The sequence below is a fragment of the Amphiura filiformis genome, chromosome 18, assembly GCF_039555335.1.
Source record: "Amphiura filiformis chromosome 18, Afil_fr2py, whole genome shotgun sequence".
Classification (NCBI taxonomy): Eukaryota; Metazoa; Echinodermata; class Ophiuroidea; order Amphilepidida; family Amphiuridae; genus Amphiura; species Amphiura filiformis.
In genome coordinates this window covers 34,791,434-34,815,429 of record NC_092645.1, presented here as the reverse complement: position 1 = coordinate 34,815,429, position 23,996 = coordinate 34,791,434, and the positions used below count along the sequence as shown (strand labels likewise).

General features: G+C 35.9%; 1 protein-coding gene across 1 annotated transcript; it reads right to left on the bottom strand.

Moving 5' to 3' along the window:
• Positions 1 to 1,547: 1,547 nt before the first annotated feature.
• LOC140140152 (small ribosomal subunit protein eS12-like) lies at positions 1,548 to 22,219 on the bottom strand. Its single transcript, XM_072162010.1, has 6 exons — positions 22,141 to 22,219; positions 21,974 to 22,011; positions 7,739 to 7,982; positions 6,029 to 6,130; positions 2,144 to 2,217; positions 1,548 to 1,846 (listed from the first exon to the last, which is right to left on the bottom strand). The coding sequence occupies exons 2-5, from the start codon at positions 21,988 to 21,990 to the stop codon at positions 2,149 to 2,151; spliced, it is 432 nt and encodes a 143-aa protein (XP_072018111.1). The 5' UTR covers positions 21,991 to 22,011; positions 22,141 to 22,219; the 3' UTR covers positions 1,548 to 1,846; positions 2,144 to 2,148.
• Between the last annotated feature and the right edge of the window lie 1,777 nt (positions 22,220 to 23,996).

Sequence of the window (23,996 nt, the reverse complement as noted above, 5' to 3'; positions counted from 1 at the left end):
GCATATGCCTCTCTTCACTCATGTTACTGTGAAATAGTAGGTATCAAATGGTTGAGTTGCTAAAAAAATTTAAAAAAAAAAAAAAATCCGGCCGGGTGTACTACCAGATTTTAGGCTTGGGAGGGCAACACAACAATTTTTTTTTTTTGGCCTTATGACACCACATTGAATCCAATGTGACTTCAAGAAGCAAAGTTACAAGCATTTGATTTGACGAAGGTCCAGTTTTAAAAGTGACAAACTAGCCTATTCAAAACTCCACAGACTAGACATCTGGTTTGAGAGTGGTGAATGGCTATTTTATGCGTTTGGCTTTAATTTAAAACAAAAGGAACAAAAGAAAATTGAAACAAAAGAACTGACAAATAAAATTAAAGCTTTGAAAAGTACAGAGAAGTAAAAACTGAAATAAAAACTGCTTTAAATGACGCTCCATTGGAGAAACTGTGTTGTCTCTTTCTTTCGCTTGTTGAAATCTTTTTGCGCCTTGTAGAGGCCAGTGTGTCACTTTTAAAACTGGACCTTCGTCTATTCAAATGCTTGTAACTTTACTTCTTGAGGTCACATTGGATTCAATGTGGTGTCATAATGTGCAGGATTAGATAGTGCATCTATTAAAAAACAAATTTACCCCGATATTGTTCAGTTTAAATTGTGATTATTTTTCCAACTGTAAGGATACTTTATTGGCGCAGTATAGAAGACAGCATGGACGATTATGGGAATGGCTATCTCGCTTGTACAAATACATGTACAGTAAAACCTCATTATAACGAAATCTGATACAAGAAAAACCCTGTTATAAAGAAGTATTTTTCCAGAACCAAGATACAAAATTCTTTTGTTATTTATTGTTTTTACAACACTGATATAACGAAATTTGGATATAAAGAACTAATTTCTCTGTCCCTGACAACTTCGTTATAATGAGATTCCACTGTAGTATTACTAGCTTCATAACAACTCATTGGGGAGTGGGCACATAAAGATTTCGACCGTCCTTTAATAAGGAACAAACCAAAAGTTAAGTGATGACGGATATTATAAACGAAAGTCCTTTGTTGGCGGGCGAGGGGTCAAAAGTTGGGACTACATTTGTCAAAAAAATTAGTTATAATATTGGTCAAAGTTTATCCTTTGAGTTTGATTTTTTAAATGTTAATAATTTATGCTTATATTATATAGCACATTACAAAAACCACAAAGCGCTTTACACTTACAAAAAAAAAAACGTACATAAAAAGAATGAAAAATGAATTATATACGTCAAGAAATATCAAAACAATTATCTTGGCACAATGGACACAGCACATAAGGGATTGCACGGAAACGACATGCAAATTAGAGCAAAAAACAACTAAGTGTATGTTCAAAATGACGACCTAAGTAACAAAGCAAAATCATATTAACCCAAATTATTTTAGAGGGAGGGAATGGGGTCAGTCTCCTAATGAAAGCTCTTTCGTTTGCAGGATGTCATCAAACGTTTGGTATGTTCCCCAATCTAATCACATTTCACACCAATAAAAATAAAATAGTAACAAAAGTTATTTGCTTCAAGAAGTCTTTTATTAACCATCCACATCCATGATGGTAACTTGGTTCAGTTCACCGATTCGTAATTGAAAATGTTTTTATAAGTCATTAAAAGTTTTTGCACCTGTATCAAGTTCATATTAAATTGTGAAGGTCCGCACATGACGAGTTTTGGAGTACCGTATGTCAAGCACAATGGTTTTGCACATCGCAACATAGATCAAAATAAAACTTGATGTTCTACATAAACCGGATATTAGGTCTTCATTAAGAGTCTGTCAATTAATTCTTGAAGTTCATTGGTACTGATCACAGCAGCTGAAAGGAGTATCCCATCATGCATTGCAGTATATCTGCATGCTCCATAGCAAATGTATACAAAATATAAACAAGAGCCGCTTAGATATTGAGACCTATTGACAGATTCACAATACTCTGGAGGTCATGTTTTTTCAAACAAAAGTCTAAGCTCCCCTGATTTCAGTGAGTTATTGAAAGTTGAAGTGATGGATTTTGTGTACATTTTCAATGGCACATGCATTTCTATTATGGTAGAGCAAAGCATAATGGGATACTCCCTTCAGCTGCTGTGGGTAGGCCTACTGATAGTGCTTAGTGGCCTGAGCCTCCCTTGAAGTAGTCATTAAGGACATCAAGAGCTGGGGTCTCCTTGCCGTAGTCCTGTAATAATGAGAAGAGAAGACAAAAATCAAGAATAAGTAGGGTTTCATAATGTTCTGCAGGCTCTTCAGTTTCAATGGTTTTGACAATGGATTTGAAAGGTTATAAACAGGGAAATTAAGCAAAACTACTCAAAAAGGATATTAGCATAATAAAATCGGAACAAAAATACTAACGGCTATCCTCAGACAAATATTTGGTTCGATTCCTTCGCTGTTTTATCCTCAAATCATTTCAGTAGAGGGAGCTTTTGTCATCATAGGATGTCTGGGTTTTTACGACGCAGGACATTATTTTAGGAGCAAAGTGGGGATTAATTATGTCAGACAAATGGGGACACACACATGGCCATGAGGCTTGAAAATCAATTGGGAATATTCCAGTTGAAATCAATACACCCAGCTATGGAACAGAGGATGTTTAAAGACATTCCCACAACCCAATGGGGTTTCTGACCTTGTATGTCTGGCTTTTGTACACATGTGGTACAGTTGATCATAGTTTGCATTGGGATTGTGTGCAAATATCTGGTGTTTTCATCCTATTATTTAACATTCAAAACATCGAGACTTAGGAATAAAATTAATGCAGTGGGACAATATGAATGTTTCCTGTAAGAAAATCAAATATCATTCCTAAGTCTCAACTATTAGCTCGTTGGCTGCAGTTTTAAAATTACCATTTTGTGTGTGTGGCAATGGGGACTTTGCCTTTAAAATTAGGTTATATTGATCAAATTTCCCAATCATAGTGCATTGTAGGAATGCCTTTAAGCCTCCTCTGGCTATGGAAGATGTGACCTTAATATTCCACACAAGGAGTGTGAATTTCATATGGGGTTACCTGAACCCGTGTCTTCATTTAAAATCTACACCCCATGTGTGGGAATTAGATCATGTGCCATAGTATAGAGGATGGATTTCAACTGGAGTAGCCCATTGCAGATGGAAGCAAGGGCTTAGGCAGCCAGCCGTGTAGGAAGTGTTTAACGTGTACCCAAATTTGTAAATACACACCCAGTTTTTGCCCACATGGCCTATACTTTGTACACAACTCTTATATTTACACACCCAGTTATTTAAATTTACACACCCAAACCTTCAAATCCTGCCCAAGACCCTGGATGAAAGTTTTGGTCCAAAAAAGGAAACGTTTTAATAATGTCATGATCATACTCCCCCTAGAACAAGACAAATGCCTATTTAGGGGTTAAATGCCTATTTGGGGGTTTCAAGTTGTGTTAATCCTTCAAACCTAGCTGAGGGCAGTGGACAGTTTACTACCTTCCTGCTTGCCTCTTTACGTATACTCCAGTGATTTTCCACTGGAAAGATTTTAGTTTGTACTTTACCCACAACTAGACGCTAGTTTATTGCCCTTGGGATTTCAACGGATGTTGTAGTTCCTTATTTTTTACCGATTTTGAACTGTTTTTAAAATGGAGATATTGAGCCTTCTTACTGAGTTGTATGAAAAGAGCATTCATTGTATTTGCATCTTCCCAATAGCTAATTGGAGTGAAAAAATTACAGCTCAAAATTTCCACTTGTGTAGTATGCTGGCATGTTTTGCTTTATCTATCCTCAGACAATATTTGGTTCGATTCCTTCGCTGTTTTATCCTCAAATCATTTCAGTAGAGGGAGCTTTTGTCATCATAGGATGTCTGGGTTTTTACGACGCAGGACATTATTTTAGGAGCAAAGTGGGGATTATGTCAGACAAATGGGGACATGCACGTGGCCGTGAGGCTTGACAATAAATTGGGAATATTCCAGTTGAAATCAATACACCCCTATGGAAGATGTGACCTTAATATTCCACACAAGGAGTGTGAATTTCATATGGGGTTACCTGAACCTGTGTCCTCATTTAAAATCTACACCCCATGTGTGGGAGATTAAATCATGTGCCTTAGTATAGGCGATGGATTTCAACCTGAGTAGCCCATTGCAGATGGAAGCAAGGGCTTAGGCAGCCAGCCGTGTAGGGAGTGTTTAACGTGACCCCAAATTTGTAAATACACACACAGTTTTTGCCCACATGGCCTATACTTTGTACACAACTCTTATATTTACACACCCAGTTATTTAAATTTACACACCCAAACCTTCAAATCCTGCCCAAGACCCTGGATGAAAGTTTTGGTCCAAAAAAGGAAACGTTTTAATAATGTCATGATCATACTCCCCCTAGAACAAGACAAATGCCTATTTAGGGGTTAAATGCCTATTTGGGGGTTTCAAGTTGTGTTAATCCTTCAAACCTAGCTGAGGGCAGTGGACAGTACCTTCCTGCTTGCCTTTTTACGCTCCAGTGATTTTCCACTGGAAAGATTTTAGTTTGTACTTTACCCACAACTAGACGCAAGTTTATTGCCTCTTAGGATTTCAACGGATGTTCTGGTATGTAGTACGTTCATGTTTTACCGATTTTGAACTGTTTTTAAAATGGAGATATTGAGCCTTCTTACAGAGTTGTATGAAAAGAGCATTCATTGTATTTGTGCATTTGTATCTTCCCAATATAGTTAATTGGAGTGAAAAAAATTATAGCTCAAAATTTCCACTTGTGTGCTATCCTGGCATGTTTTGCTTTATCTATCCTCAGACAAAATTTGGTTCGATTCCTTCGCTGTTTTGTCCTCAAAACATTTCAGTAGAGGGAGCTTTTGTCATCATAGGATGTCTGGGTATTTTTCTCTAAATTTTCGATAGACTGTCAGGGGAGACAAACATTTACTCATTTTTAATTTTAAGAAAACAAATCGCAGATGGAAGGGGAAAGGTTTTGGTCCAAAAACGGGGACATGTTAAAAATGTCAGGGAGCCTGCTCATACCTCTGGCATTTGTCAGCTAAAAATCTAACAGAACTTTACTAGAATCTTTCAAGGGCATTATTGGCACATGTTACACACACAATGCAAAAAAAGCTCTTGAACTTTTAATTGGAAGTTTGTTGGTTGCATTGCAAAACAATCCAATGCTGCTCATTTTGTTCCCCACAAGCAACATGCAAACATGGCCGAGTCTAATATCTTTTTGGAAAAAAACTACATTGAAAATTACATTGCATGCAGTCCAAGACTACCTTTAAACGACTGTGGGGGAGTCTTGAGGGCAGTTTAAACCTTTGCTTCCCTGGTTAAGTTCCACTGTGATTTTCTACCCCCCTATTTGAAAAGATTAGGTTTGTAATTCTGCCCTAATAATAACAAACACTAATCAAATCTAACCTTAGGTGAAAATTTCATGAGCAAAAATTAATGTAGCATGACTAGCATCCAAATTCAATTTTTACAGTATAAAAACTAAATTGTTTACTTCCAAGCATGTTTTGCTTTAATCCTCAGACAATATTTGGTTCGATTCCTTCGCTGTTTTATCCTCAAACTATTTCAGTAGAGGGAGCTTTTGTCATCACAGGATATGCACAATGTTTAGGTTTCCCCCTTATTTTTTGTTATACAGGTCAGTACTTCAGGAACAAGTGGGGACGATGTCAGATGAAGTAGGGACATTTTCCTCTCATGACAGTTCTAAAAGAGGTAGCCCTGTCAGAGCAGTTCTTCTGGGGTGAACCAAACCGACCTGGTTATCAAATTAATCAATGATAACTCATTCAATGTTTAAAATGTTATTGCATCAATTAGCACCTGTCAAATTCAGAGATAACATTGTCACTGATTATTTGATAACCATGCAGGTTTGGTTCACCTCCAGTAAAACTACTCTGGCGGGGCTTCCTCTTAAAAGTTTTGAATATAATTTGTCTCAGTTTAAAAAATTGATCAACTGAGTGGATTACACACCTTTACAACAACACAGCTGCAGGCAACCACCTTCCTGGCCTTTCCTTCACGGTCTATCTTACAGAGACCGGCCCATTCACCAAGCTTCTTGTTGTCATCAACCTGCACAACAAAATAACAGTTAAGATCAGGGGTCGATTTCGAAAATAAAATTTACAACTCTGATTTTTCCCTCAAAATGGGCTGAATAACACAAAATTTTGCATGCACAGGCAAAATTCTACATGCACAGAACCAAAGTTACACGCATTTGTGCATGTAAAACCCCCCTAAATCGAACCCTGGTTAAGATTGGGAAAATATCAAGGTTGGCTAGGGAAAAAAATACCCAACAAGGCACCAATTTTGGGTCAACTTCAAAATGGAAGCAAAATGGAAGCTTGTACTTATCCTCAGACAATACTTGGTTCGATTCCTTCGCTGTTTTATCCTCAAACCATTTCAGTAGAGGGAGCTTTTGTCATCATAGGAAATAAGTTGATCTTAGTAGTTACAAGCAATAATGTCACCAGGCTTCCAGATAAGCGGGCGCAAACCAGGAGCTACTTTATAAAAAAAGTAGCTCCTGGTCATTCAATTTTATCAAGGAACCAGGAGCTACTTTGACACAACCAGGAGCTACTCTTAAAATTCAATATTAAACAGCTTTATTACTTGTTAAGTGTTAACTACACTATAATATGTTACATGTAATGTAAGTACTGCTACACCCCCCAAATCCCACCCCCCCGAGTCCCTTACTACTACTACATTACTAGACTACAAAAGTACAAACTTGATACATTGATACTGATATCATTTATGGTAATTACTCTGTGTTTTTCTATTCTTTTTTCTTTCTTTTTTTTTTTTTTTTTTTTCTTTTCTTTTTTCTATCTTTTCTTTCTTTTTCTATTTTTTTCAATTTTTTTTTATTTCAATCAAATTAGTATAATTACCTAATATTTACCGCCTGCCCCCGCTGGCAAATAATAATTTTAAATACTGCCCTCTATTGTCTGGTGTTGCCAACCAAAACAAACAATATGGCAGCCAGGGATCTCGCCGAATTTTCTCGATATCACGGCTGTTTTGCTGTCAAAACTTCACTCTCAAAGCAGTATTACTGTGCACTTTATTCATTATTGAAGTAAATTGGGCCATAATTTGATATTTCAGGGGTTCAGTTGCTTTGAAAATGATGTGCATAATGCAAGTTTTGAGCCTAGTTTTATGAAACCTGGATTTAGAAAACAACATGTGGGGAATTTTTGTTTGCGTTTTCCACTCACACCAGGCGCTCAATACTGAATTTCTTCAGCGCCTGGGGGCTTGTTTTTATAGCTCAACCAGGCGCTATAACATCAGAACCATGGGGTAAAAAGCGCCCGAGCGCCCGCTTATCTGGAAGCCTGAATGTCACAAAATTGAAACAGATTATTTGATGCTTAGGTTTCCTATCTGACAGTTTATAGGGTTTCAGAATGCGTTCAGAGTTCACATAGATGTGTTTTCTAGGCGCAAAAATATCCCAATAATTAAATCAAATTTCGGCGAGTGAAAGAAAACTCGAGTACTGACTGCAAAGGGTTTAAGGTGCACGATCCCATTAACCAGGGAGCAACTATGTTAACACAAGTATAGCTTGCAAAGTTGCGAATAGTTTCGCGGGTTTTTGGGTACACCTACAGCACCCCTAGTATTGACAAGTAACTGTATAAACTATAATACCTTGAGAAGATTAATGCCATGCTCAGCACATAGAGCCTCTACCAACTTCTTGTACATTGGTTCATCACAGTTGTTGGCCAGGACACACATGTGGGCTTGACGTTTGTCCAATGCTTTGGCTGCTTCGTGTAGACCCCGTGCCAATCCATCGTGGATGAGGGCGGTTTTCAAGACTTCTTGTAGCGCGGTGTTCACATCCATAGGTCCACCAACGGCGGCGGCCACAGGGGTGGGCTGATCATCTCTGTGAAAAGAGAAAGGAAACAAGAATTACATGTATGTATGCAGTGCGTTCTACATACATACTTGGGTTGCCCCACAACAAGAGGTTTGTACTACATGTACCGGGGGACCAACTTTGACATATTAAATGGCTTGACACAATTTTTATCAGAACCTAAAAAAGAAAAAAAATAGTGAATTTGCCCACATGGGAATGAACTTTGACAGCTCAGTAAGCAGAGGAACTTTTATTTTTACATCCACCAAATTACAAGCATACCTATGAAGCTATGATACCAGTGTTTTTTCCAAACATATATTTTAGGCCAAGTTAACAAAAATAACATGTATCGTCCGGACGTTATCAAAAATCAGTGAGGGAGGTCCTAATTATTTGTTATAATTAATATTATGTTATTTTTTACCATTCATTTCTGTGTAAAATTGCAATTGCAAAGTGTTTGTCAACACATCAAATCGGGGAGGTCCCCAGATATTTTTGTTATTTCCACAAAGCCCTACCCCTAGCTTGAAGAAAGTGTTTGCAATGTTTTTATAAATGATCCCCAAGAACTTCTGATGTCTTTTCATCACAACAATTTTAGAAATAAAGTAAGGGAGCAATTTGGAAAAATAACAAAAATATTTGAAAATCTCCAAAAATCGGTGAGGGCAGGGACGGTATACATGTTATTTTTGTTACTTGGCCTTACACAAAATGATGAGAAACATGATCAATTAAAAAATATGACAAAGGTTGCCACTAAACGCACAGCGTGATGTTGTGCTGTGTGGCAGTGGCACCTTTAAGTTTTAGGGCTTTCACCCTTTAAACGGGTAATTATGTAGGTCATGGGTAATATGGTGGGAGTTGGGACCCCAAAATAGTGGGAGGCGTTACATATTTCTCTCCTCTTCCAGATGCAACTTGATTATTCTACTTTTCAAATATGTTTAATTTGAAATTATCATTTGTATAATTACCCTATTGAATTTCATGCGGGTATCCGGGTACCCAAAAATATGAAGACCCCCCCCCATTTTTTTCTTACAAAAATATTGAAAAAAAAAAGTTAAAAGCCCTAGGCCAAGGGCAAGGCTGGACGATTTGTTTCTCATGTACTGTAAAACAAGTTAATTTTGCGAGCAATTTAATTTTGCGAAGCACCTCCAATTCGCGAAATTAAATTGCCGCGAAATTACATTTGTGAAAACACACTTGTAACTGGTGCCGAATTTGGCAACCCTAACTTAACCAATTGAATCTTGAATATTACTATTTTTAACCCTAAAATCGTAATGTTATGGCATAAATTATTATTTGTTAATCATTTACCTTGTAACATCATTAAAACATAACTTCGTTTATCATGACAATGAAGGATCATATAATTTCCCAAAAACTTTAATTTTCACGTATTTTGCTGGAGAATTGATTTGCTTTTAAATGTTGTTGATACATTCAGTGCTTTGAAAATAGTGACTGACGTTTTTGGCACAAGTTTCCTTTCCCTCACATCATTTGTGTCAAAATAACTTATGAATGTTTTAAAATATTTTTTTCACACCTTAGAAATGATAAAAATATTTATTGTTTAGTGTTGTAGGATGAAAAAATAAAGTTTAAAAAAAATTGTGTTTCCAAGATGTACAAAGAGCATGGTGGGATATATCCAAAATGGCAGCCTCCATTGTCATGATTGTAAAACGTGCATGCGTGTTGGTCAAAATTCACAAAATTAAAATAATTTTCTTCATAGTTTGCATTTAAGTTCCGAGAATTAAAACCCGACATATTTTGTTTCTAAATTAATTGCAACATTCTGTTGGGAAAGGTAAGATGAAAATTCTACCCGAAAACAAGAGAAAATTGAGGTTATGAATTCGGAAACTTTGACAGGAAATACAGTGCATTTTTGATTTGCGAAATTAAATTGCCGCGAAAATGTGGCTTATTGGCAATTCGCGAAATAAAGTTGAAGGGGGGCAAGAGAGAAAGAAGCCTAGTTCGCGCATATTGCCTAGAGGCTAGAAGAAGAACTCAACTTAAGGAGAAAGAGAAGAGAACGGAGCTCACTGCCACTGCTGGCTCAGCCTAGTCACGATTATCGCACTTTCAGTTTCCCACGCGTTTGAACGGGAATTGGATTGCGTCAATATTTTTTCAATATTTTGAGAAAATGATGTCAAATTTTCTATTCTGTATTGTTTGGTAATAACTAATAATGTCTTTTGCCAATAGTAGGCCTATGTTTAAAGTTGTAATTTTGTGTTTTTGATCGCAAAGATCGGATATTTTCGTTCGATTCAATTCTGAAGACTGAACCTTCGCAAGGGTGCCGATTTCGCAGAACTTTGACGATAATTTTGGCTTTTTGGACACTAAAATGCTTTCGATCCTTAATTTTGTTTCAACCGAGTCTTAAATTAGCAAGCACAATACGGTTGGTACCACTTTTATATACATTGATGAAATTTTAAAGATTTTTTTTCAAGTTTCTAACCGGCGCAAATTGTTAAGTGTGTATTTCCCATTGACATCCAAAATGGCGTAAGCCAGTCCTCAATATACATAGGTACGGCGTATATAGGACTGGCAAGCGAGTCTAGCTCAGCCTCAGTCAGCTCAGCCTCAGGACAGGGGCCGGACCCGGACGTGAAAGAAAAAGGAAAGGGTCATTATTTCTCAATTCACCCAATGGGAAACACCTCACCCCCTTCAAATTTGTTCAGATTTCAAATTTTAGCCTAATCGGACGTACGGTTTTCGCGCTATGCCCCGCCCATTTTTGACGATTTCGGCGAAATATGGCGCGCCCATCAACATTGTCGCGACCATATCTCCGTAACCGTAGGTCCTACTGAGCTGAAATTGATGTCATAATTTAGCTAATCTCTCAAAGAATCCAAATCTGCTATTATTTAGTATGTAGGAGTAAGAGAAAATTTGTGACCTTTTTTTCTGTACTTTGACCTTGAATTTGACCTTGTTGCCACGTGACCCATGAGGCAATTTGCGTTGAATTATACCCCATATGTTGTCTACAAAATATCAAAAAAATTGGAAGGGTAATATTTTTGTTTTTTGCTAGACTTTCACAAAGCAAGCATGCAGGTGAAAACATATGTATTTAATGCATGTACATAGGCCTATATACAATTGGCCTATATTATAATAGTATCATGTGTACAATATACTGAGCCTACATACAAAATTACAGTTTTTCAACCACATGCTTGCTTTATGAAATCCTAGAAAGAAAACAAAAAATATTACCCCTCCAATTTTTTGATATTATGTAGACAACATATGGAGGTGTAATTCCAACGCAAATTCGCCTCGCGGTCACGTGGGCAACAAGGTCAAATTCAACTTTCAAGGTCAAAGACAAAGTACAGAAAAAAAGGTCATATTTTTTCTCTTCCTCCTACACACTAAGTGATAGTAGATTTGGATTCTTTGAGAGATTAGCTAAAAAATGACACCAATTTCAGCTCAGTAGGACCTACGGTTACGGAGATCAGTTCGGTAAAGGCAATAAATCATATACGGTATATGAATTCATACACGCGGTATATGAATTCATATACCGTATATGAATTCATATTCAAACGGTATATGAATTCATATATCCCATCACTCCAGATCCTTTCGGGGGCGAGCTGAAAAATTCGGCAGTCATGTAAGTACATACCTCTATTGATTCATGTCTTTTCTTGAACTTTATCTGACAAAATTTCAATTTTGCCTACGCAATTCTCTTCAATTATCGTCATAGACACCTTCCGTGCAAGGTGCGATCAAAATTCATGAAAAATTTGTTGTGAAAATCAGTTTTTGTCAGCTCTTCAATCTTTCGCTACGCCGGTCAAATACACACGCTACATGCACGCGTTGCTGGTTTACGTTGCCATGTTCATAATGGAGACCTTATGTACCAGTACCTTATGAACTCGCCACTCATTACGTCATTGAAATCATGAATATTTATAAGTTAATTAGAAAATTGCAGGCACGTGGCACGCACAGGTATTTGTGACGTATATTAATTAGAAGTGTGCGTATCACTGTATTTTATGAGAAAGGGAGAGAACAAAATATGAGGAGTGGGTAAATTAATTATCTTCCCAGGGCAGGGCGAGGGTAGAGGAGGGGGGGGGGGGGGTTGGAAGCAATTTTTGGCATGGAAAAAATAATTTGTTTACATCAATCTCCCATTTATTTTTTGAGATCAGTTCAACTTTCATATTAAATTAAGTTTTTAATGCTTTGGTAAAATGTTCATGCTGATAAGTAAGTTTAGGGGTGGTGCAATAATTATGTACCCCCAGGGGGTGAATTATAGGGGAGGGGGCAAAGATTTTTTGGCAGGCCAAAAGGGGGGGCAAGCATTTTTTGGCAGGTTAAAAGGGGGGGGGGGGTCAAGCAATTTTTGGCAGGTCGAAAGGGGGGAGCGATTTTGGCACAGATATTTTGGGCACGTTTCTATATTAGGCCCTAAAATGTGTAGGGGGGCAAAGATTTTTTGGCACATCAAAGAGGGGGGGCAAAGGTTTTTTTTTCACATCAAAAGGGGGGGGGGGCAAAAAAATGCCTCATCATTTTCCTCGATGATGCTGAAACTGCTAGCAGTCATAGACCCTAGCCTCACTCCCTTTTCACTTTTCCAAAAATGATTTTGAAATTTTATGTGGCCTCAAGAAAGTTTTGGACATTATTATTTTAAATATTTTGAAAGAGTACCATATATACTGGGCCTAATATTCGTCAAAATGTTTTTTCACTCTAGATCCAGCAACATGGCACATCAAGAACAACAGGTGGACTATTACTCCTCTTTGGAGGAGAAAATTGAGACAAATAAATTACAGGGTAAATACAAGAACTACAAGAAGGTTGGAGATAAGGCAATGGTTTACGTTAGGAACGGACAAAACAGACGTAAATATTTACCGTAATAGGCGGCAACACTTGTACAAAGAGTGAGTATAATAATTATCATGATAGACCTAGTAGGCCTACTACCTGCAATCATCTTTATTCAAAACATATCATTTTTAATAACATTTAAATGCCGGGTTATATCAAGGTCATTAAACATGGGCAAACATTTTTGAAACATTTTGTTTAGAATGTTTTGCAGCAAGCTAGTTTTTATACCCTTTATATAACCCGACATTTAAACATTTTTGTAAATGTTTTGTGTTTGCTGGGTTGTAATTTATCAATATCATTTTTTAGTTAAAGAATTGAAAATTTGCAACGTATTTCCAATAAATACTGACATGTTTTTAAATCTTTATCACTCATTCAAACATACAGGCTATGGAACTAGAGGTATTAACCCACTGTAAGGTTAGCGTGCAAGTCACATCAAGGCACCCGTCTGGAAAAAGTCATGGCTACCACTCCCAACTACCTTGGGTCGACGACCAGCAGCTTGCACCAGCACAACCAATGACACCAGCAACACCAGCAAGGGAAGAAGTTAGGGAAGAAGTACATGTAGAAGCCGAGGACGTGGAAATGGCAGACGCCGAGCCTTACTCCACTCCTCGAAAGAGGAGAAGAGTTACCCCAACACCTAGACGAGTTGACTTGGCGCCTGAAGAGCAGCCGGGACCAAGCGCAAGCACAGCTCCAGATGTAAATAAATGTAGGGAATGCGAGGAGGGGGACAAGGAGGGCAACAAGTTCTGGTGGGTGGGGTGTAGCCACAAACCAAATAAAAGGCACACCTGCAGGTACTGGGTCCATCAGGGTTGTATAGGCTTGAAATTCTCACAGAAAAATCAATTGGATAAGGTTCCATTTTTTGCCCAAATCACATTTAAGTTCACGTAGTCACTCAAATTGTTCACTTTCAAAGATGCAACTCTTTTAATATTCATGACCTTATCTTCATTCTTCATGTAATGAGACAGTCATTGATTTTGAACTTGGAGCTCCAAATGTTTTTTCAACACTGTTGTACTTATAAGACTATACAAACTAACTTTTTATGTGAACATCGTGACATAGTTTTGACATTAACAGAGTAATGTCCACATTTTGCCAGTTTTTAACGGGTCCTGAAATTTACATTATGTGCAATTTTAATTTCATTTAATAATCACATTTGTGCAATTAATAATTGTGTAGGCCCTTATTATGTTGATAATAAACATGCATGTTTCCAAAAGGAATTTGCAATGTAATGTTGATAATAAACATGCTTCAAAGAATTGTTTAATGTTGATAATAAATATGCATGTTTCAAACAGAAAATTGAAATGTTTATGATAAACATGATTCCAAAATAATTGTATAGGCCCTTATTATGTTGATAATAAACATGCATGTTTCAAAAGGAATTTGCAATGTAATGTTGATAATAAACATGTTTCCAAAAGAATTGTTTAATGTTGATAATAAATATGCATGTTTCAAACAGAAAATTGAAATGTTTATGATAAACATGTTTCCAAAAGAATTAATGTTGAATATGTTGATAATAAATATACATGTTTCAAAAAGAATGATTTGTATCAAATTGTAATGTTGATAATAAACATGTTTCCAAAAGAATTGTGTTATATACATGCTTGTTTCCAAAATAAAATGGCAATGTTGATAATAACCATGCTTCCAAAAGACATTTGTAATGTTGATAATAATCATGTTTCTAAAAAGAATTCAGAATTCATTGAATGTGTCTAAGAAACATCAATATAAAACTGTGAAAGGATTTTATGTGAAATTCCTTCAACAATGTTTCATAAAAGCCTGTACATATATCAGCAAAATAATACACCCGACGTTTGTATTTCTCATACATTGATAATTGTTTTTGCATTTATGCTAAATCATCATCAACAGTGTTTGCTAAAACTTCTGCTCGTTCCTGCTCGAGGGCTTGCTTGACTTCTTCGTAGAATTCCACGCATATAGCCTTTCTTGCCTTTGATAATTCTGTCAGAGTATTTCTGTAATACTCAATTCTATCCTCATCAGTAAATTGGGCGATCAAGTCATTAGTTTTTAGCCCTATGACCTCTTTTGTCCAGTTGTTCACATCCATATGTTGTCGTGCATCCTCAGATGTCACAAATACTGGGTCTAAGATACACGTTTCACCATCCTTTGACTTCTTTCAGCATGAAGAGGCTTCTCTGACAATGAAACAAGTTGTTTCCATTCTTCTGGGTTACTTAACATGCCAGATTTTCTAACATCTGCTCTGATCGCTTGGACTTCGTTTTCAAAGTTAAATATTGCTTTTTTGGTATTTCCTGGATCACTTATACCCGAGCGTTTAAACACATTGGCACAATTTGCTTTTAAGGTTGCGGCACAACGACTGGCACTGGCCCACTGCCAGTTTGCCAGGGTTGGTATACCAGGTGGAAGGTTGCCTTTCAGCGTTTTGTTTTCTTCTTCCGTAACAATCAATCAATCAATTTATTGACGTACATTAAACCCAACATACAGGTATAGTCAAGAACAATACAACAATAATCTAGTTCTACAAAATACTAATTAATACTGCCGTACATGAAAGTGGCAAGAGATAAAAAGCTAAAAGGGAAAACATATATATATCAATTATCTACATTACCACGATGTTCAAAAGCTGATTTAACAAAGACTCTGTGTTCGTGATGAACGGCTAAACATTAAAACGTATAATTTGCCATTTGGAATGACTTCTTAAAAATACAGTAAGTTCTAAGTTTAGACTGAAATGTATTGATTTGAGTGATCCAAAGTGAACTATAAAAGTTCTGTTAACTAGAATCAATAATATCCTTTAAGTTACTACACCTAAACTATTAGGTTTATCCCAAATATCAAGTCTGTTAATCAGTGCTAAAATATTTTTTATACCAGTTGACCATGAGAAGATATTACTTGATATTAATCTTCTATTATCAGTGAGTGCTGAAATAACAAAAGATTGATCACCTTTCATACACTTAATATTAAGTTTCCACCAATATCTAACAGAAAGACAAAGCATGATAATTAGAATAGGAAAACTACCTAATTCACCTCGGACGGCATTGTTGGTTGCTTTTTTATGTACGTGTACCCAAAATAATTTTACAAACTTTGACATGTACAGTTTCACCAGGTAGTTTATCACACTTAGTGAAAAAATTAGAATCATTTAATTTATTTAACAAATATGGGGCCCAGACTTCGCAACCATAGGTAAGAATAGGCAAAACAAGTGTATTAAATAATCTAAGACTACATTTAATTGAATTACTGAAAATAAGTTTTCCCATAATTTAAAATAAGCTTTCAAAGCTAATTGGGCTATTTCATTATAAATGACAACATTGAGTCCCAAAAGGGGTCAAAATTCAAACTCATTTATTTCATGCAAATTCATTATCATTTCAAAGTTCAGATGGTGTGTCAATAATTCTCAAAATATTAGAGCGTCAAACCCTCAGGAACCATTAAAAAATTAAATTGAATTTTTGCTGTGTAAAACATAGCTGCCGTCTTGAGGGGACATTTTTTTAAACAATTTAATACACAACTTTGAAAGAGTATATGGTCATTTTCACGGTAAAGGGTGTAACTTTGGATTTTTAACATTTTAATCCGTAGTGTTCTAATAAAGCCACAGAATTCCATAATTTTTGGCCACATAAGTCATCTAGTTAGCAGCTACCTTGGGTAGCATAATCAGCTTTGGGAGTTACTGCGTTCAGTTTTAGCAGGCTTAAATGTACTTAATATTGCCATTTTGAAAAACTATAAAAACAGTAACATTTTTGTAAAACCCTGTGTTTTCTTCAGTTAGTTCATGGATAATTTTTCTTATCCTGAAAGTACAGTCATATGTTGAGTAAACACTGCCACATTAGATTTAATTGTGAACGGCCCTGTATTTTTGAGAACCGGACTTGATATTTGTCGCTTCGAGGCTTCATTTTCCGTTAACAATTGTTAACAAACTTTGTGGGTGTAGCTTTGGTTCATAATTCTTGGTTATTTCTTCACTTCTTCTTGATTTATAACAGTTGTTATCTTAACTTGAAATGGGTAACAAAAATTAGCCGATTTGCAAGCTTTTAAAATTTTTATAAAATCTTGACTTCAAATAGCCGTTTTTCCGTTAACTTTTTGAAGCCTCCGAAACAAACTGTTCAGCAAGCTTGTGCAAATATAAATAAAAGAGCTCATCCAATCTATTTATCAAAATGTAGCAAAGTAGATCCTCAAGTCACATGTTTTTAAATCGTGGAGATATATATCACCGTTTGAAAATGGGACCCAATACAAACTTTCCGTTAACAATTGAAGCCTCCGAAACAAATGAAGCCTCCGAAACAACAGTAAACTTAATTATCATCTATGCATATCTAAATTGGTGTGTTTCATACTGATATCTGCATTGTAATTATTACTTGATATGTGCAGAATGTCATAAATTTAAAAAAAATTGACATTATGGTTAATGTTTGAAAAATATACTGATAACTTAAAAAGCCTGTTTCGGAGGCTTCACATGCAAAAAACACCATACTTAACAAATGGGTGAAAAAATTAATGTGTGATAAATCTACAATATCTGCCGCATAGAATCATTGATTCAATACACACAAGAAAATAACAGCTTAGATGATCCCAACACTGTTGTTTTCAAAAAAAATACTTCTGCAATGTTTAACAATTGTTAACATGAAGCCTCCGAAACAAAAAAAAAAAAAATGACTTGCTGTGATAATTTAATTTTTGTCACAACTGAAATTCAATACTTAGAAGCAAAGCATGAAAATTGGTAATTGTGATATTTTTTACCTATTTTTTATGTCAACTTGTAGTAGTTAGCTAAATATTTTACTTTTATGATCACCTGTGTTGTTAACTGAAGCCTCCGAAACACAAATCGCTTGAATTGCCAATTCTAAAAATAACTCCAATTTCTGTGAAACTTGGCTGGGAGGTTCCTTTCATCAAGTAGTATTTGTACATGAAGTTAGACATTCAAATTATTTTAGGAACCCAATTAAAACTTAAAAAATATGTTTAAGGTTTGGAAATTTCCATTGTAAATGACACTTGATGTTAAAAATTTTCAAAACTGCAATTACAAACATAGCAAAACATGGTATAAAATTTAACTTATATCTGTTGACTTACTTTGGAATGGAATTTCACATGTATTCCAGCTTTCATGTCAAAATTTTCTGAGGTTATGTAAAATACATTTTTTCTTAGATTTTAACCAAAATGTTATGCAAATGTCAAATTTTTATTAGAAATCAAAAGGTTTAAGCCTTGAAACATTATTTTACTTGAATTTAAGTTGCTTCTATGCATGATTTCAGTAAACAGAAACATATTTAAGTGGTTTGAAATTTTGACCCTAAAAATCAAAAGTTACACCCTTTACCGTGAAAATGACCATATGTAACCAACATTGGGTTCATACTTATTCATATTTAGTCTGTAATAATTGTTGTATGTTCCTTTACACTTCAGTGTCTTAAATATGCCAGTTTCAATATAAAACAATTAGTAAATTGATACTAATCCAGATAAATGGTGCAAAATTACTACATATTTTAAGGATAAACTTTATCTTCACATGAAAAATTCATGAAATAGTCATTTTGTCCTGCCCAATAGCTACACTGATGCATAAGTGAGTATTCTGCGTCAATCTGTTGTACTAGTCATGGAAAACCTAAAATAAAAGACCCTCCTGTGTCATTTGTTCTGGATAGGACACATTTTTAACACATAATAAAGCATACTTTAACTTTAGAAATAGCTGCATCAATATTATTGCATCAATATTATTGCATAAAAGATCCCCAGCATTTAAAATCCACTACAAACAGGGTTAATATTCTGGTTAAATTAGGAATATTGCAATTTTTAGCTAACCGAAGTTCAATGCAGAATAATATCATATGTGTTCTCAACAACTGGACAATAATTTGAACACTAAAGTGGTTTGTAAGCATAATTTGCAATAAAATGCAAAAATTTCTTGTGGGTTTGGCTCTTTGAAATTTTTATTTTTTAGTTTGTTTACCAATTCATGGAAATGACATAATTGTGCTGGAGAGGACATTTGTTAAATTGCAAACAGAATCGTGGATACAGGCTTGCAAAAATGCAACAAATACCAAATCATGTGCCACCTTGGTAGAAGGAAGACCACTCTTCCTCTACAAATTTCACATTCTATGATATAATCCTTCTTATTTCAACAATTAGTAATTAACTTCAGTTCTGGAGAGGACAAATTTTAACGCTGAACTGTGGTATCAAGAACAAGTGGTCTACTGTATGTAAAATAAATGAATTCCTCAATCAGTGCCCTGTCCCATCAATTGGTAATATAACACAGATTATACAGGTAGGGTAAGGGTTTATATTTCCTCTTTAATGTTAACAAAAATGGAGGCATGAATTGAGAGGACACTCATTTTTTATTTAACATAAAATGCCAATTTTGCAAGAATCTACTGAATTTTAACATTTTTGCACCAATTTTCACCATTCAACTTGCATGATGTTCCACACATATCATATTTTCATTGCAACAAGCACATTGCCATAGAATGTACCTAATTTTTCAAAGAATTAATTCAGAATACATGGGCAAAATGAAATGGGACTCCAAAATTGGGTTAAAATGTACCTTTTGGCAATTTTTTTATACAAAAATAGACAGAATTCTGTAAAAATGCTCATGTAGCTTGTAGTTTGTGGCATACTTAGAATTAAGTTAATAACACTGCATTATCACCCTAATTATATCAACCAGATATGATAAAAGCCATTTTTGTGAACGTGTCATTTATAATGAAATAGCCCAATTATCTTTAAGTCTACTCATAGATTTTGTAAAATAATCGCCGCCCTGACCAGTGGTGTGGTCGCCAGACTTAGCGAATGACTCATTGTCTTCCATATACTGCAACACTTCTGGGGGTGCTTCGATACGAGTCTGCATATCTCGAAGAATCAAATTCCTGTATATTCGATGTTTGCCTTACAGTTTATACACATAACAAAAAAGCGCCATGACTGTTGTACTAGTCATGGAAAACCTAAAATAAAAGACCCCTCCTGTGTCATTTGTTCTGGATAGGACACATTTTTTAACACATAATAAAGCATACTTTAACTTTAGAAATAGCTGCATCAATATTATTGCATCAATATTATTGCATAAAAGATCCCCAGCATTTAAAATCCACTACAAACAGGGTTAATATTCTGGTTAAATTAGGAATATTGCAATTTTTAGCTAACCGAAGTTCAATGCAGAATAATATCATATGTGTTCTCAACAACTGGACAATAATTTGAACACTAAAGTGGTTTGTAAGCATAATTTGCAATAAAATGCAAAAATTTCTTGTGGGTTTGGCTCTTTGAAATTTTTATTTTTAGTTTGTTTACCAATTCATGGAAATGACATAATTGTGCTGGAGAGGACATTTGTTAAATTGCAAACAGAATCGTGGATACAGGCTTGCAAAAATGCAACAAATACCAAATCATGTGCCACCTTGGTAGAAGGAAGACCACTCTTCCTCTACAAATTTCACATTCTATGATATAATCCTTCTTATTTCAACAATTAGTAATTAACTTCAGTTCTGGAGAGGACAAATTTTAACGCGGAACTGTGGTATCAAGAACAAGTGGTCTACTGTATGTAAAATAAATGAATTCCTCAATCAGTGCCCTGTCCCATCAATTGGTAATATAACACAGATTATACAGGTAGGGTAAGGGTTTATATTTCCTCTTTAATGTTAACAAAAATGGAGGCATGAATTGGAGAGGACACTCATTTTTTTATTTAACGCATAAAATGCCAATTTTGCAAGAATCTACTGAATTTTAACATTTTTGCACCAATTTTCACCATTCAACTTGCATGATGTTCCACACATATCATATTTTCATTGCAACAAGCACATTGCCATAGAATGTACCTAATTTTTCAAAGAATTAATTCAGAATACATGGGCAAAATGAAATGGGACTCCAAAATTGGGTTAAAATGTACCTTTTGGCAATTTTTTATACAAAAATAGACAGAATTCTGTAAAAATGCTCATGTAGCTTGTAGTTTGTGGCATACTTAGAATTAAGTTAATAACACTGCATTATCACCCTAATTATATCAACCAGATATGATAAAAGCCATTTTTGTGAACGTGTCATTTATAATGAAATAGCCCAATTATCTTTAAGTCTACTCATAGATTTTGTAAAATAATCGCCGCCCTGACCAGTGGTGTGGTCGCCAGACTTAGCGAATGACTCATTGTCTTCCATATACTGCAACACTTCTGGGGGTGCTTCGATACGAGTCTGCATATCTCGAAGAATCAAATTCCTGTATATTCGATGTTTGCCTTACAGTTTATACACATAACAAAAAAGCGCCATTAATATTTTGTCAAAATTTGCAAACGTGCTTATTTGGCATCGATGTATATGAAATCATATACCGTATATGAATTATGATACCGTCACATGACCCGGAAGTACGGACGGTATATGAAATCATATACGGTATGTGAATTCACATACCGTATTTGATTTACTGCCTTTCCCGGACTGAGATATGGTCGCGACAATATTGATGGACGTGCCATTTTTCGCCGAAATCGCCAAAAATGGGCGGGGCATAGCGCGAAAACCGTACGTCCGATTAAGCTCAAATTTGACATTTGAGCTTTGCCAGCCAAAATCACCCTGTATACCAATTTTGAACAAATTTGAAGGGGGTGAGGTGTAAAATCATATTTTTTTTTGGGTGATTTGAGAAATAATGACCCGAAAGGCATGAAAGGGGACGGAAGGAGTGGGGAAAGAGAAGCTGGCACAAAATGCCAGCTTATGTAATGACTGACGTTTCCCCCCCCCCCCCCGACTGACAATGCAGTCTTGAACATGCTTGTTGAGCCCACCCTATACATTGTATAGTTCTGAAGTCACATGCATTATTACACTGTATACGCCCGGTGTATACTTACCCTTCCGCGTCAGACATGATTTATAGCGGACGTCCTCGCTGAAAAAACAAAATAACATAACGTATATAACAATTAGTTGCTTATCCACATTGTGATTAAAACAAAAGAAAAAGATGGGATTATTAAAGGCTTGATTTTGAGAGATTTGAAGAGGCAATGACACTCACATGACTGCCAAAATCTTGCGATAATTGAAGAAAAGACCGCCCTCAGGTGTCCAATCATGGTCCAATCTAGTATCTAGACGATAATACTTTGCTGTAGGGGTTTGCATGGATAGTTTTTTGGATGTCGTATTATTAATATAGTGAAAAAAAGAAATAATACAGGACGATAATGATGGAAATTTTTCTTAGAATATATGCTACTTTAATAATTCGAGAAAGATTACCCTTCATTTGTATTTAAAACTGTTATTTTAATTAACACTCCTATTATAATTTGGATCAATCAGGATATACATTTTTTAATCGGAACTGTATTTTGTGTACGCTATATCATTGGCTTTCTCTGCAGCGTGTCATTGGTTCACACTAGTTTCAGGGGCTGTGCAATAATTATGAGCCCTGGTGCCGGTGGGAGGGTAAAATAGGGGGGCTAAGATTTTTTGGCGACCGAAAAAAAAAAGGGGGGGGGGCATTTTTGGCAAGCCGAGAGGAGGGGTGGGGAAAACAATTTTGGCATATATTCATGGGGAGCCTTTCAAATAAAACGCCTTTAATAGGAAAACAGTAGGCCCTACGTAGGCCTACTACGGAAACATGATTTTTTTGGCAGGCCGAGAGGGGCATGGGGCAAGCGGGGGGTGTGGGGGCACTCCGTGATTGCCGGGCCCGTTTGGAAATTTTAACCACAGGGGGCTTATTGCACAGCCCCTTACAGTAAAACAGCCTTTTCTTCTCTCTCCCCGACAAGGGGACCTAAAAGGGAATACTAGCTAATACTCTATGTTGATGTTTATTGTTTAAGCTACCACATAGGCCTACACATTTTGGCAATATTTCTGAAATTAATATTTTAAGAGCGTGATGTTTGAGAGTCTTTTGAGCGAAGTTGTTTTTGTTGTTGTTGTTTTTCTTTTGGGGGGTATTAGGGCCTATCCCCATTCTCAATTTAATCAGATTTTAAAGATTTTTCAAACATTTAAGAATTTGGAATCCGTGAGGATTCAAGCAAGATATAAAATAGGATATGATAATTTTGAGGGATCACTCAACAAGTCAGTTAAGTTCCTCGGCCACTTTCAATATAGCCTAGGCATATAGGCCCTATATATGCCTAGGCCTATTTTGTTATTCTGATTTTACTTGGCCTTATTGAAAAAAAAATCCTCGGGACAAGAACCAGCTTGAAATTAATTTCGACGATGGCATCATCGGCCTCAGGTCGAGGGTTCACATTATTGTCCTGAGGCCAAATGCATGGCGGGATGGCAAGAGTAGGCCTACCGTAAAGTGTTGTTTTAAATAAGCTATAGGCCTAAATGTCATGATTTTAAGACGAGTGGGATAGGAGGAGGGAGCAGGATCATGTTTTTTTGTTTCTTCAGTTTAGCCTTTTAATACTAAACATTTGTATAAAAACAGGGAAAATCTGTTCCAACTGACTAGCAGGGAACCAAAGGATGGATCCTAAAGGATACAACAGTGTCACACTAGCAATGGATAAAATTAAAAACAGGGAAAATATGGCAACATCCATGGGGGAGTAACACAATACATATAGGCAAAGTTAAAAACCCGACGTTTCGAAAAGACAAAACTTTTCTCAATTTCTTTTCATTGAGAAAAGTGGGGGGATGATGCTGTGGACAGTGGATCACGAAATGCCCTTTTAACATGAGCAGAGCCAATTAACTACTAGATTTGGCCACTTGACTGCCATGGTTACCATTACCATAAAATACTAGAATAGATGCGATTTCCATTGAGCTTTAGTTACATTTCTGAATTAGGCCCTAAATTTATTTGTAACACATTTTCAAAGTAATTCCTGAGAATTATGAGATTGTTTTGGTTTTTGT

Bases quoted from the DNA above. Each gene is read 5' to 3' on its own strand.
- LOC140140152 (XM_072162010.1), bottom strand. The intron at 6,131-7,738 runs GTATTATAGTTT...TTTGTTGTGCAG, and splicing joins ATGGCATTAATCTTCTCAAG to GTTGATGACAACAAGAAGCT. The intron at 2,218-6,028 runs GTGTGTAATCCA...TCATTATTACAG, and splicing joins GCAGCTGTGTTGTTGTAAAG to GACTACGGCAAGGAGACCCC.